The 15,358-nt window shown below is 39.5% G+C and overlaps 1 protein-coding gene across 1 annotated transcript in view; it reads left to right on the forward strand.

Annotated features, from left to right (window-relative positions):
• The window catches only part of GRIN2A (glutamate receptor, ionotropic, N-methyl D-aspartate 2A), a gene marked incomplete at its 5' end in the record, with an annotated part of 40,943 nt that overhangs the window by 8,466 nt on the left and 17,119 nt on the right, over positions 1 to 15,358 (forward strand). The window contains one exon of the mRNA XM_010296148.1: positions 14,837 to 15,024. Within this exon, the coding sequence (XP_010294450.1) occupies positions 14,837 to 15,024 (188 nt within the window). The remainder of the gene's footprint in view (positions 1 to 14,836; positions 15,025 to 15,358) is intronic.

Consider the following 15,358-nt stretch of genomic DNA (forward strand, 5'->3'; position numbering starts at 1 on the left):
CCTTGATTTCAGCCATTGCTAGGGCTTGTTCAGTTGGATGGATAGTTTATTTAAAGCATGTATACTCCTTGTACTTTCCACCGACCATTTCTGCTACTGAAAGCCCTGAAAAACTGCTGTTAGCTTTAAAATCAGGACATCTGTCAGACACTCAAGCATAAAAAGGGGTGGGCTACCTGACTGCCGGGGAGTTCAGGACATTCACTAAAACTCAGGCTGGCTGCTCTTATGCCAGCTGCTGCTCTTCTCAAAAGCTTTAGTTCTTTTGACAGCATAAGCTTTTCATTTTTTATTGAATTTTTTCTTTCCCCGCTGGAGTTTGTTTCCTCTTCTAAGTGATTTCTCAGTGTGGACACCCCCAGGTGTCTACCTTGCTCCCCTCGACTGACATTTCTGTAGCAGATGGTGCAAATAAGCTGCCATTTGCAGTGTTTTCCAGATCAATATAAGTAACTGCTACATACAGCTGTGCTCCTTAGTATTTTGCTTGATGGCACCTACAGAAGGATTAAACAGCATGCCATCAGCTGTTGAAGTTTCTCACAATAAAAGTGTCACTTTCTGTTTGCTTGGATCACAGGTTTGGACATACCAGCAGGAGAGTGGTGTCAAGTGGGCTTACATATTTTCTGCCTTCAGTTTCTGCAGAGCAAGAACTGTGCGAAGACCCGATCGGTGTGGTCATTGTGGGCGGTAAACTTGGCTACAGATCAGGCGGCATGGTTGTACCTTCTTTTTGCCTCAGAGTGGTTTCTCTCTGGAAAGATGATTTCATTTAGGTGACCAAACAGATCAGGCTCTGTCATCTTCACCTGTCACTTGCACCCTGAGCCCACCTAGATTTTTCTTTTTGCTAAGACCTTTGTTGAGGATGTGATGGCAGTTCCCGTGGCTGACACTTCACAGGGATCTCTGGAGCTGAAAGTGTCCTGAATGAAAGAGATGAGACTGTCTAATACGGGACTGTAATATCTTGCATTCTCCGTAGGTAGCAGAATAGAAAAGCGTGAATAGGTATTTGGTAGTGTATTACAATTGCTTGCCTCTTCTTTTTCTCCAGACTCATATTCTTCAAAGACATGTATTATCACTACTTCTACCAAATTTTCTGTTCTGTTCCTCAGTAAACATAACTGTTTCCTCATTTTTTATATACCTGCGCTCTATCTTCCTTTCTCTCTCATGAATTATTTGACCAGATTGTTTCTCTCTTCCATGTAAAGTTTGTCCTTTCATCCTTATCTAGACTTGATCAAGCTTACACCTTCCCCACTTCGCTTGATCCCGTGATTTTTAATACATCTTGCCTCATGGAGCCTATGTTGCTACTGCTCTTTTCAAGATGACCTGTGTGTCCTTCCTCAAACTGCTTCTGCTTCTTGTGAGGAAATGTGTAGTTTCTATTTTCTTCTTCAGTATGTCTGTGTTCTGCTTGCCTTATTACAGCTATTTTGGCTGTTTTCATCTTTATCTCTTGTCAAAGCTATTCCTATAGCTTTATCTTTTTTCATCCTCACCATTGGTAACATACAACAAGCAATTTTTCTTACACATCGTAAAGCTTGCTGCTTCTGCACAGCTTTTGAAGATGAACTACTTGGTAATTATAGACTACAGACCTGGGAAGGACTTGCAAAGATTGTCTGGTTGATACTGCTGCTGCGAGTCAAAATAAATAGTACCTGTGTTATTCCTGAAGAATGTTTGTATAACCTGTATGTATTTCCAATCTCACCTTTAAAACCACTTTTGCTTAACTGAAGACATAAGATTTTGTCCCCTTTGATTCCTTATATATAGTGTTTGATTCTAATTTTAAGGTGGAGCAAAAATTACCAGAAATCAGGCAGTACTTAATGATTGAATAATGCTACACGTGGTATCTGATCTAAATAGAATCAAACTATAAAGCAGTCTCTTGCACCATTCGTTCTGATCTTGTATCTGAAACTCTTAAATCTTTAGATCATCTTTAATTAGCAGTAGCCTCTTGGGATGTATTGGGAATATCTCGATCTTTGAGACCATCATGTTTAATACAGAATTTTATTGAGTTGAACTGGAATGAGAACACAGGAAGGAGACAAATGTAAAGCTTCAGATGCACAAATTTGTCTAAGATTTATTTTTTGTTGGAGACATGCTCATGTCCCTTTCCTCATTCTGAAAACAAATTAAAAAACAAACTGTTTTTCTTATCTTGCTTTCTCACAAGAAGTGAAAAATCAGCTGCCTGAGTCCAGTCACTAGCATGGCCAGGAAAAACCTCCAGGGCAGAAATACAGATAGGCATGTGTATAAAATAAATGACGTTCCTGCCTTTATTTTCTGGTCTGGTGTAGGGGTTGGATAGGTCTTGTGTTGGAGTATTGCTGTACAGAGATCAGTGTACGCACATTTGTGTCCAGGAAGCCTTGAACAAAATACCTAGCCCCTTTGTGTTTTCATCTTTGAGAGGTGAAGCTAATAGTGTTTCAAAAATTAGCCTACAAGGAAAACATCTGCATTTGTTTTGTTTTAATTAGAACAAACAACTTCACTACATGGGCAATAGGCTTGGACCTATCTTGTTCAATTAGCATCGAAAATGTTTAAGATCATTCGAGAAAGGAATCAGCTGGGAAATGCTGCAAATCAAAATGGAAATGAGATTTTTGCTTTAGACTGACATTGACATTATACCTGCTCCTTCCAGTGAATCCCCATGGGGGGGTTCATTGCAGCTTATTCATGAAGGTTTGTGGCTATCAGTGGTGAAGGCAAATTTATCAGCTATATTGGCTTTTTTCCTTTGTTTGATAAGAAATGAACCTTTGTTTCTGAGAACTTTAAAAAAAAAATCCGTAAAGTCTCAGTAATTGACTCTTGTCAATAGTGTCTTCTTTCTGAGATTCACAGATACAGTTCTCAGAAAGCTGCTGAAACAACATTTGAACAAACAGCAGAACGTTCTGTACTCCATTTATTAATTAAAGATACCAGTTTGCAACAAGACCTGCCTGTTAAAAGGGAGCAAAATTCATGGATCTTGTTATTGAAGTACTACTTAATATTTTTCAAAATGGCACAGTATTGTACCTGATGCAATGCAATTTAGTGCTGAAAGTAATCACAATCAACAATCTTGTAAAAAAATGTATCAGTGTTTTTCCCTAAATTTCATGCATAGAAGGGATGAGCTGAACCGCATGTCCTGTGCTGCCTGCAGAGCTTCCAATTGCTCTATAGGCTGGTGTGAGCAGCTCAGGATTTCTCCAGAGCTTTTTGTTCATTTTCTTTAGTGAGAACAGAAGTGGCAGTTATTTTCCTGAATATTATTCAGAAGAGGAAAGTCTGTAAGACATTAGCTAAGGTATTCTTGGTGGGTGAAGTCCAGCTCTGTTAGAGCTGTGGTGGCTCCTCTGTGTTCTTTAGATGTTTATTGATCAAATAAAGTTCTAAAAATGCATCGCAAGCATTTTTTACTATGCTGCATTTAATTAATCTAAATTTCTAGAGTCCTCTGTCCCAGAGAGACAGATCCTATTGATTTGGTTTCTTGAAGAGAGAATAAGTCTTCGAATAGGAAGTAGTTAATTAGAGTGTTACATTTACAGTGGCTGTTTGGGTTGGTTTGCTTCTGTTTGCCTGGCTATATTTTTCCTGAAGAGGCTATAGTTAAAGAATGCTATCTTTTTGCAAGCAAAAGAACCTTACCTGTTGTAATTCTTTGGTGTGGGTTGTATCAGCTCATAGCTGTTGAGTTTGCATGTATTTCTTTCATAGTTCACAGTATTTCTCTGGGTATGAACGTTCTGCTGCTGTAAAACTGTCAAGAGGAGAAAATGCAATGATAACAAACTGGAAATGTATTTCATGTTCTCACCTTTGCTCCAGCACATCTACACTGGAGTATTGTCTGGGATTTAACGGGTAATGGCTGAAATCAGAAAATGTAATTGGGAGAGTCTCTTCTTGCTATAGGGGTAAAATGGGAAACTTTCAGTTGCCTATTGCCCATCACTGAGTGATCCATCTCATTTTTTTCTTTCCTTCCTTAATTTTCCTGGATATGAGGACTGCAGCTGAGTATCACACGATGTATATTTTGTTTCAAGAAAAAAGGTGGTCGAACTGATGCTGTGTTACGGCAGCATATTGATGTGAGGACTTTATTTCAGTTCCATTGCAAAAAGCTGAGAATATAGCTTGTTTCAAGGAAACTGCAGTAATGAAGCCCTTGTGTTCCACGGGCAAACAGCCCCTTATTGTATAGCTGAAGACCCCCTCGCTGTCATGAGCTGTTTTCAGTTTTCACTTACACCCACAGCTGTGACTAGATATTCAGGGATTTGATGCTGAAGTTTACTTGGGACTCCATCTGCCTTCCTGATAAAGATTGCTACGCTTGGTAGTTTATACGCATCAAGTTTAATACCTTATTCCCTAGTGGTCTGTGGCACACTGGCAGAAATAAGAAGCCACTTGGAAAGAATGCCGTGGTGATAGCATTTCTGCACTGCTGAAGCCTCTGCAGGTACGGCCTCAGATGCAGTGGATTATCAAATTTGCAGTGTCCCCTGAGAAGATGCTGTTGGCCTGCCGGCATGTCCTGGGCTGCTAGTCACTTGGATAGGACCATGTGATGATTCTATTCCTTGGCATTTTTAAATGACAAATAATAATGCTGGAGGAAACACCTGAAAGTATCTAACTGAACAGTGTGAATAGAGTGAGAAGTTATTTCCGCCCTGCAAGCACGCTTTACCATGAGAAAACAACAATATTATTATTATTATTTTATTTTTAGCATCCAATGGTAGTACTAAGCAGAGAAAGTGCAAGAAAAGACCCTAGAAGGCTCCAATGTCCTTTTAACCCTCAGTCTCTACGTTTATTGGCCTAAATTGGATTTTTGTTGTGCTTACAGTGTTTATAAATTGTATTCAATTCACAGCTTTGCACACTCTGTTATTTGCTGAACAGATACAAACTGGTCAGAGGCCGTGCTGGCAGCTTCAGCAGCGTGGCACAGGCATAACCAGGAGGCAAACATCTCCATTTCTGTCAGCTGGAACACAATTCAGATTGTGCCCAGCAGGTCCTTCTGTTAATTAGGTCTGTCAATTAAAGTGGTGGTCTGCCTACAGTAAAAAACAAAACAAACGTGTCTTTTGGGCAGCCAGCTGACATCTCCACTTGGATGCAAAAACAATTTCAATGTTTTTTGCCGTATTTTCAATTTATTTTTACAGAAAATTTGTCATCAAAGGGAAAACTTTCTGGGTTTTATTCTTTCTGTGGTTCATGCCTTTTCACCTAAAAAGAGGAGGGAAAGCTATGAGAGAAATTGCCTGAGAGAAAAATTATGTATTTTAATTTTTCATAAAAAGCACAATTTCTTCATCATTCTTGTGAGCAGATAATAACAGCTTGCAACCGGAACTCAAACAAATGTTCAGCAGACATAAATTTTTAAACTTTTAATCTACTGGCTCAATATTTTTTGTCTGCATCTGATTGACAACACCTTACAGTATTTGTCATTGAGAATACTCACTCTTTTCTTAGACTTTTAATGTTGCAATGTGTATAGCAATTATTTTACCGATTTTTTAAGAAATTGCCGAAGATGGTTGACTCTGAAGAGTATTTGAGGGAGAAAAGGAAAGGTCAGCGGGGCATCATGAGATATCTGTAGTGTCTCCTCTTTGCTTGCTTTGCACCAGACCTTTATAAAGTTCAGTAGTGATTGACAGGATATGGCATTTGTGGAGTTAAATTGGCATCGCTACACTCTGGAGATCAGATGTTGTGAATACCAAATTTGAAACAAGCTCAGAAAGAAAATGAACAAATTGTCAGAAGGTGAATAATTTGGCAGCTGTTAAACATGATGGAGCTTAATACAGCCTGTAGCTCCTGAAATTCAACGGAAGCCAAGAAGATATATTCAGGGACAATAGCATCTATACACGCCTAGTTTCTTTTTTACCTCCTTAAGCGTCTATTATTTGCCAGTCTCATAGATTGTTGGGACCTAAGTCTAAACCAGCGAGGATCTACTGGCCATGTACAGGTATTCTAACCATACATAACAGCTCTGGGGAAACTTGTAAGTCAAACAGCACTGAACAAAGATCCAAAACTACCTGGGAGAGCAAGCTGTTTGCTGTGCTACAGAATGTCTATTTTTACCTATCAATTTTGACAGTAAGTACAAAATTATTGTACATTTACAAATACCCTTTCTTTAAAACCATCTGAAGGAGCTAGTAATAGGAGTAACAATCTTCTTCCTGGCACTCTGTAAAAAAAAAAAAATCTGCCAGTTTGCCCCATTCAGTATTTTCTGTCCTGGTTGGCCAGGCTCAGGCAACTTCTGCCATCAATAGCTTCATTTAGTTTGGCATCAGATGGCTGGGGTAGTTTAATTTCAATTTGCATTATGATGCTTTCTTTTGGACTTAAATCTAATATTTGTTTCAGTGTTCATTCTAATATCCATTTTGGTATTACACTCTGAGGAGAATGATTTTCAACTGATGTTACAAGTGCAGTCACCCAAGCCAGCAATTGGAAAGCTTGTTTGCAACTGGGCAGCGGCTGCTTGTGCTGAAAGACTGCAGAGATATGAAAGGATTTAAATTTGCTGTTCCGTTTAGGTGCATTTTTCAGAGGATCTCTTCACTAAAGTATCAATTCTGGAATCTAATAGCTTAAAAGAAATGTGTGCCTGAATCAGCATCGCTTTCCTGCTTTTACTGCTAGCATTACTGCTAACGTGAGCGGAGTGCAGGGTTTGGACTACAAAGTGCCACCAAGCTGGCAGCACAGGGATAAGGACTTCCTATGGCATTTCCATTTGTGGCAGGATTTTCTGGCACCAGTTTTTCTGATGGCTGATCCCTGTTTCTCCATCGCTTGCCATCCTTTCAGGAAATGCAGTTACTCTCACATTTGTTGTATTTCTTCCACATATGTTGAAAAGTCTAAATAAATAATGGGCTGGGTAGAACTTAATGTGCTGTTCCAGGGGACTTTCTGGGGTGACTGGTTCTTACAGGCTTTGAAGAACACTGAAATACTAATATTGGCATTTAGAGGGTTATTGGAGTCTGAGAAGGAACTTGTTGAAATGTCTGGGGAAGCTCATACATCAATAGTTTCAAGTAATCTATAAACAGAAGCAGACATCATCATGTCCTTTTAATCTGGGTCACATTCTTAGGAATTTCTTCATGGCCATAAAGAAAAAAAAGCCTGTCTTTGCTGGTCAGCTGATCCACAGCAACTTGTCTCTAGGAAAAAAAAAATGGTTTATGGTAATTTATTTCTAATTTCTTTACTCAATACCTAAGTGCTTTTCTGATTTTGTTGAAAAAAGGTTATATCTGGTGTCTATATTACCATTCTTTTAGGTAATGTAGTTATCTATCTAATGTCTTCAAATGTGATAAAGTACCTGGAAATAAAACTAACAGGTAAAAGTAGCTATATCCCATCTAACCACTCTTCTTTTGAGAAGAAGCTGTTCTAAGTTTTAGTATTCATTTGATTTGGGGATGAGATCAGGTGCTTGGTGAAATGTGCTGGATTTATCCTTCATTGTGCTATTGTAACTGGGACAAAACCTTTAATCTAAAAATATATTCCCCCTACTTGACTCTTCAAATTTTGTTTTGATACACTGACGCTTTGCAAGTACTTCATTGCTTGGCTTCTGAGACTTGAAGTGGGACACTATTCCATTGCATAAATTAATCCTCAAGTACACTAAATTTCCCATTCTTTTGTTGCTAAGGGAAATGTTATGGGGACTGGGGAGGTGGGTGGACAGAGGGGTGGTGAATGGGAGCTCCCATGGGTGAGGGGGTGAATATGCCCATTCGGGTAACCACAGCCACGTGATGCGGCTCTTCTGGCAGCCTGAGATTGCCCTGACAGGTGAGGTGAAGCCTCCAAAATCTCTCACGATGGTGTTAATGTCTGTCAGAACTTGCTCTTGTGAATTTTGTGTCTACACTTGCTGTGTGAAGATTGAAGTGAGGACAGTTTGAGCTGGGAGAAAAGTTGGAAGCTCATTCCCTGATAATGAGTTCATCATTTAACTGGATTACGCTTTGCTAACGTGTGTTGTTTCAGGGGGGTGGTTGTTAAATTTTCCCCTAATGAGTTGGCAATGTCAAGATGTCAAGAAATCCATCCAGTGCATGTGAACTTAAGATCTGCATGGAGCTATCGGAATATGTGCTATAAGACAATGTCACACCTGGTGATGAAGTGCCATCAGATAACCTGAAACACATTTTAGTCAATACTGGGTAAAAGAAATCATCCGTCCTTCATGGTAAAGGTTAAATATCTGCTTCTCTTGCTCCAGCAATATCCAAGTGTCAGCTTAGAGCACTTTCACCGAAGCTTTCTCTTCAGAGCAGCCTTCTTTCCCTCCGATTGCTGTGTCATTCCATAGTGACCTTTTGGCATTAGATCCCTTGGACATAGTTTGAGATGCACAAATGACGGTTGTGTCTCTCATTGTGCGCTCTTGACATACTTTCTTTTATCCCTTTTGTGGATAAAGAAGGGATAAAATGTAAATTTGTAATACATCTGGAAATCTGTAATCTAAATCCATCATATTTTAAAGACAGTATTTTTGCACTTGCTGCCTTCCCAACAGTAGTATTGATGATCTCTAAATTACATGCTTATGTTTAATCTAGTCTGAAGTGGATACCAGTTTTTTTGCCTAATATCAAATTATAAATCCTACTTTAACGGTCATGTAAGACATCTATTCTGCAGACTGTGCTATTTATTTTTAAAAGCAAAAAAGCTGAAAAGTAGTAGGTTTTGATTAATGTTTTGAAAATAAGCTGTCTCTCCAAAAATTATGTTTAGGAGACAAAACTTTAATAGGTAAAAGTGTTCTTGATGATGGGGGCGGGTAAAGGTGGTGTTAAAAATACTGTTTGAATATCCACTGACTTGCAGTCTGATGTTTGTAATAAGACGGTAATTTCAAATATTGTACTTTCAAAAGACGTGGCTGGAGCCTTAGTAAACAGATATGACACTTGTTATGTAATAATCTTTGTAGTCTCTTTTGTATGTATTTACAACCAAATTTGAGGAATAACGTCTCTTATTTTTTTAAGTCACCCAGCAAATCTCAAAAATATTTCATTAACTAGCTTTCCTGAGAATAAAATTTATATAATTCACAGTGAGTAATTATTCCTAAATATATAATTGACCTTTAATTTTTCAGAACAAGCCCCAGAAGGTGCATATTTGAGTTAAAAGGTACTCTTCATAAAAAATAATATAGAAAAGTCATTGCAATACAGCGGTTTGCAGCAAAATGCAGCGCAAGCAAAGTGCTATGACAGTGCACTTCACATATTACATGCACTCTGGTTTTGTGTAAGTCAAATCTGTGTTAGTAATAATACACAGCTTTTCTGTGGCCATGAAAAGAGCGTATTTGGGGTGTTAGAAAACATAAAGAAATGAGAGTGAGAAAAATTGATTCTAAAGTTAATGTCCTGCATCTGACAGATGAACGCTGCACTGAATGGTATCCACTTTAGGAAGAAATTAATTCTTCTGTAGGTATTATATGTTTGGATTTACTGCAGTAGTTGAAAACTGGAAAATGACTTCAGTCATGCTTCAGTTTCTTGAGAAACACAGTATTATTTATTCCATAGACTCCAGAGCTTGACAGTAAAATAGAAGAATGTGAATAAACAGGACTGCATTAAAGCATCCCTCTCATTTTCTGAATACCGTGACACAGGTCATAGCAGAACATAAAGTAATTGAAAGAGATTGATTTCCAGCGTGCTGAAGTACTGCTTTATGTCTCCAGAACTACTGAGCAGATTGCCATTTTTTATTTTTCCCTCTTCTTTCCATCAAGAAAACAGAATTGCTGAAGGATCATGTAGTTGGTTAAGGAAATAAAGTAACAATTCCCAAGTGAGCTATACTGCTGTTGCTGAGGAAGAAGCTATGACTAATAAAGGGGCATTTTCCTACTCCCGCTTCTCAATTTTCATTGTAGGAATTTGGTGAAAAGTATGTGCCAATAATAAAGATGGGGAAAATTACAGGGGAGCGCGTTCAGCTTTTCTGAAATCACTTCTCTGTACCTTTTCCGCTAACTTTAATTTTCTTTACACATGCATTGTTGAATGCGTATAGTAACATTTTAGAGAATGGGTTTTTGCAATAGATATTCTGATTTTTCAAGTCTTGTACTTCTTGGTGACTCATAAATGTTTAGGGACGAGACTCTCCACATTTGTTTTTCGCAGATCTCCCACTTCAAATTATTGCATTCAGTGATGCTCTTTTGGTTCTGGGTTTTGTGGTTTTTTTTAGAACTATGCCAATTCATAAGTTCACAGCAGCTGATGTTCTATGCTGAGTGAGCTAAAATTCTCCCCACCTCCTTTCCTCTTTACGCTGCTAGGTAATGAAGGACATTTGCCTTTGTAGTCGCTCTTATATAAATATTCCAAAGTGCTTATTTTCCCTCCTACCCAGGATTATTGCAGCAGTTTAGGGGAAGTTTACAAACCTGCCAGTTGCTCAGATGACTCATAGCACTGTGGTTCTGTTCCTCTGCATGCAGTGAAGATGCCTGGCATGTTTGGCTGGTTCATGGCAGTTATAAATCTTGTTTCTTGCTGCATTCCAGTTTGTATAGCTCTCTCTCATCTTTCTAATAATTCTTAGCAGTTTATTTAAACCTACACAACGTGACAAAGCTTTTCACCCGCTGAAGTGGCTGCACTGAAATGACAAGTTAATTGATTTATTTTTACGTGACTAAGGTTTGCCAGAGGCTTGGAGCCTTGCTTGATGTGGGGTGCTGTACTCGGTGCGTGTAAGCTGTTTTACAGTGAGTATGTCACTTAGATAGCAGAGCGGTCAGCGCTCGGACCAATACAAAGCTTCTCAGCTGCATAGCACAGTTGAATTTTGCTGCCACGAGAACAAAGATCCTGGGGCTTGCCAGGCGTCTGTAGGAAAAGAGAAAGAAGAAAAGGGTGAGCTGGAGCACAGATCCGGGCTTGCCAGTCCCGCCTTGAGAATGGCGAGAGGAGGATGTGCTACTGCGTCCAGCAGTCACTGCCGTGCACGCAGCCCGGCTCTGCCGTCAGGGCCACACGAACCGGCAGATGCAGCTTTCCCCGCGTCGCCGAAGCAGGAAGCCAAGGCCTCTGCGGCCCGGCAGCCTGCTGCCCCGCGCGAATGCCTGCTTTCTCTGCCGCCGGAGCTTAGGCTCGCTGCCATCCTCGCAACAGCTGGGAGAGGGGCACGTTTTCAGATTCATCCGAACGTTGCTGTCTCTGTTTTTGGAAACTCTTACTGAGGAATGTTTAAAGTTATCTGAAAGTTCTTAAAAAGTCAGAGGGTCGGGAAATCCATCTCCTAGTGATGGAAGAGTTGGTTGCCCTAACACTGGAGAGCTTTAGTCGTGGCTTGTGACTCCCTGCCCACGCCGCAGGGGCACATCACGTTCTGAAGCTTTGCTTTGCAAGGGATAGTCCTTCTGTAATCAGCAGATGGTGAAGGGATAATTACCCCTTGTGAGGTTGTAAGATTTATGTTGGAGATGGAGAAAATATATTTTGAATATGAGTTTGTATTTGTAGACAGCAAGACTTTTTCAGGGCAATCAACTTTTTGATTTACAGTTCAGACACTGGGCAGCAACTGATAGCAGAACCTTTCAGCACTCAGCATCTGTCAAGAAGGTACCTCATGTTTTTAAATCGATTTGTGTAATGAGATTCATTGTGACGCCCTACAAGTAGTATATAGAAAACCCTCAAAAGTAAAGCCTTCTGCACCTTCAGAACCTGCTTTCTGTGTGTGTACCCACTGCAGGTGATGCCAGACTCTCTGGGAAACTGGGGGCAGGGGTCCACAGCGCGTGAGCGAAGCTGTGACTGGGCCTTCTGCCCAAGGTTTTACTACACTGCTCAATAACTAAGGAGGCAAGCTGCATATGAAGAGAGTGATTTCTGAGGTAGCACAAGGCTTTTGCCCTGGAGTCTTCAGCAAACATATCTTTTTCCTCTGCATTTCTGACTGACTGTTTTGACAGAAGAGCTGCCTCTTTATGTTTTCTCTGTGTTTATCAGCGTGTGTTTTATATGCTTATGTTGCAAAACTATAAATCCCAGAATAAACAGATGACAAATTCCAGAGTGTATTTTAACTCAGGTCTGCCTGTTGCAGCAGTGTCAGTACCCACAGAGAGGAGCATTACTTTCCAACACCTTGCCTGAGCCAAAGGTGTCCACTGAGAAGGGGAGTATCCTTCCTTCCCCACAGATAACTGTGGAGGTCTGAAAGCATGAGATTGGATTGTATTGATTATGGTAATTGTCTGCTGTAGATCAGAAATGTTACAAGTATCTTGAGTGTACAGCAAACAGTTTTCTTTTTTTTCCCTTGTGAGCCTACCCAAAGGACATGTTTTTTTGTTCTTTCTCTCTACACAAACCAAAGATTGTCTCCTAAGTACTGAATCAAAGCACATCATTTAAAAAACTGGTCTTGTGTTGAAGACTGCAAGCCTGGGCAGTACCCCAACACTTCCTCCCCAACAGCTTCTTGGCTATTTCCAGTTTAGTTACCCTCAGTGTTGGCTAGCCATCCATATCTTATTTCCAGATTGATTTTGTGACACATCATCTTCCAGATATTTAGCAATTGTTTTCTTTGTGTTAAATTACCCATTTAAAGGAAGGAGAGAGTCAGACTTTTTAGCATTGATGGAGCTAAGCTGACATTTATGCTGAGGATTGCACCAACTGAGTTTTAGGGAAGAGTGGAAAAACAAAGAAAATGATAGCCCAGCTATTTCTTTTAATGGATGCATAAGCCACCTGTACTTTCTCTAAATCAACTACTTCACTAAATTCCAATTTGATGACTTGAATGGTGACTGTTTGGGTAAGTATCCTTGAAGGAAAGCAATAAAGTACAGAAAGTAGTGGCAGGAACTTCACTCTTCACTTTTTCATGACAGCAGACAAAATCCAACAACCTCACTCTCCTGGTATTTCTCTTGGTTTAACATGAGATGGATAGGGGTATTTTTTAGTGCCACATTTTTGCTATCTGATCTAGAGTTCTGCAAAAGTTAGAGTTCTGTATGAACCTGTTGATGGATTATTTAGGAACAAACATTGAATTATGTCGTGCATGAAAGTACTTTTTTTTCTGTCAGTAGCCAAAATCTGATATGTCTAGGTCTTGCTCTGTCCTGTGGATATAAATTAAAAGCTTTATCAACATAAGCTGATTTAAGCTAGTGGCAAGTGTGATTCCAAAGCTTCAACAGCAACAGAATGGTACATACTGATATATAATTGAAGTGATGCTCTTTTACCTGTTTGTGCCACAATTAGTTTATTTTTATAATTCCCTTTCCTTGAAGACAGGCCCCAACTGTTTATGAGCAGCATTTTGCCAGCCTCTGCTGTTTGCATCCCGTCAGAAGATTTGAGCAGTGCTCTACAGTAATGCTTTGTGGCTCTTCAAAGGCAGAGCAGCGGTGCCGGCAGTGCCTGGGAGCTGCAGGGCCAGTCAGGGTGGCAGGGTGAAGGTTCCTCCTATACCTTCTCCTCCTCCATCCTATGGGATGGGCAAAGACGTTGAAAAAGGAGAGTGTCTTCCTGGGGGAAGTAATAACTTTGTTTTAGTGTGTCGTTTAGGTGGGATTTGGGCTGAGATTATAGTTTTTTCCTATTGTCTCTGTATTCTGCTAGTCTTGTGCAAGTGGTAGAAATCTTAAATTAAAGGTTTTGGCTGCAGATGACAACATCAATACAAAGCATACTTTTTGTCTTTTTCCTTTCTTGGGTTGCCTGTGAATTTCTGTAGGTATAAAAATGTCTTTTCTACAGTTGAGGTCTACTGCTGGCAAGTGATTGTCCTTCCAAATGGCCTCCCCTTGTTGTATATGCGCTTTTACTGACATCTTTTGTGAAATACCCATGTACTTGTCTTTTCTAACTCTTGCTTTACAGTGCTGCTTAAAAATGATCCCTGAAGGACACTGCCTCTTTCCTTTCCCTACCAATTTTGTTTTCCTCTATTTTGTTGTGTTCCCTGTATACCTTAGAGGGTGGGATTGTCCCACTCTTACATTTTTAGGTAGGTGGGCTGAAAGACTTGAAATTTTCCACAAGTTCCTCTATTCCTGCTATGCTTCAGGTACACATGTAATATGTTTGGAACTGCAAATCATAAAGAAATATTTTCTATAATTTTTAAGCAGGATTTAGATAGCCGTATCAGATATGCTCCAATACCTTCCTCTGTCTTAGCAAGGACTTAACCTCCACCTTCATTGTTTATTCTTGGAAAAAGACATGAGTGTGTGTGGAAAACTGGTGAAGTAATGTTTTCGGTCTCATTCAGTATTTTAAATAAACTAATTTGTTATTGTTGTTTCAATTATAAATTCTCTATTGTAATTTGTGTTGGTTTTGGAGATAATTTTGGCATCTCAAGATACCTATTATCCATTTGGAGAGCAAAGATACAAAGATAACAGGGCAAGACATTTTGTAGGTTGATTTCTCCTGCTCAGTATTTTTTAACAGCATCCCTTAAAATAGAAATGCAAAACTATGTGTCCTACTTTTCCCTCACTAAAATAGATGCCTTTTGTTAATTTTAGATACAGCAGTGCAGGATATATAATTAATGATATCAAAGAATCCATATGATATTCAGCAGGGTCCTAACATCAAGGACAAAAGGAGTCTGACAACAGCTGTCCCTAATGATTTGGTTTGTAAAATGATTTATTTTATTTCAGGAAGTTGGATGCTTTCATCTATGATGCAGCGGTGCTGAATTACAAGGCTGGAAGAGATGAAGGCTGCAAACTTGTCACAATAGGGAGTGGATACATCTTTGCCACTACGGGCTATGGAATAGCACTTCAGAAAGGATCACCTTGGAAGAGACAAATTGACCTAGCTCTCCTTCAGTTTGTTGGAGATGGTAGGGACCAATCTTTTTTCCGTTATTTTCTTTCTCTATGTATGCACAGTTAATGCAGTTTTAGTAGCTCTGAGCCTTTTACTACTGCTTTCTTACAGTCTTTAAAAAAAGCAAACAAATGCAAAACAAATGAGTAAAATTATTTCTCGATGCTGAGACAGGAATTCTCTTCCACTCTGTTTTAACCCACCTCACTGCCAAGGACGTTTGCATTTATCTTCAGAGGGCATTTTCATATACGTCACAAAGTAACGATGCCCTCTATGTTAGAAAGCATTTCTAAATTTATTTTCTTTTTTTATTTTTGCGTTTAAGCAATTCCTGAGGATTTTTT

The sequence above is a fragment of the Phaethon lepturus genome, unplaced genomic scaffold (genome assembly GCF_000687285.1).
Source record: "Phaethon lepturus isolate BGI_N335 unplaced genomic scaffold, ASM68728v1 scaffold1381, whole genome shotgun sequence".
Taxonomy (NCBI): Eukaryota; Metazoa; Chordata; class Aves; order Phaethontiformes; family Phaethontidae; genus Phaethon; species Phaethon lepturus.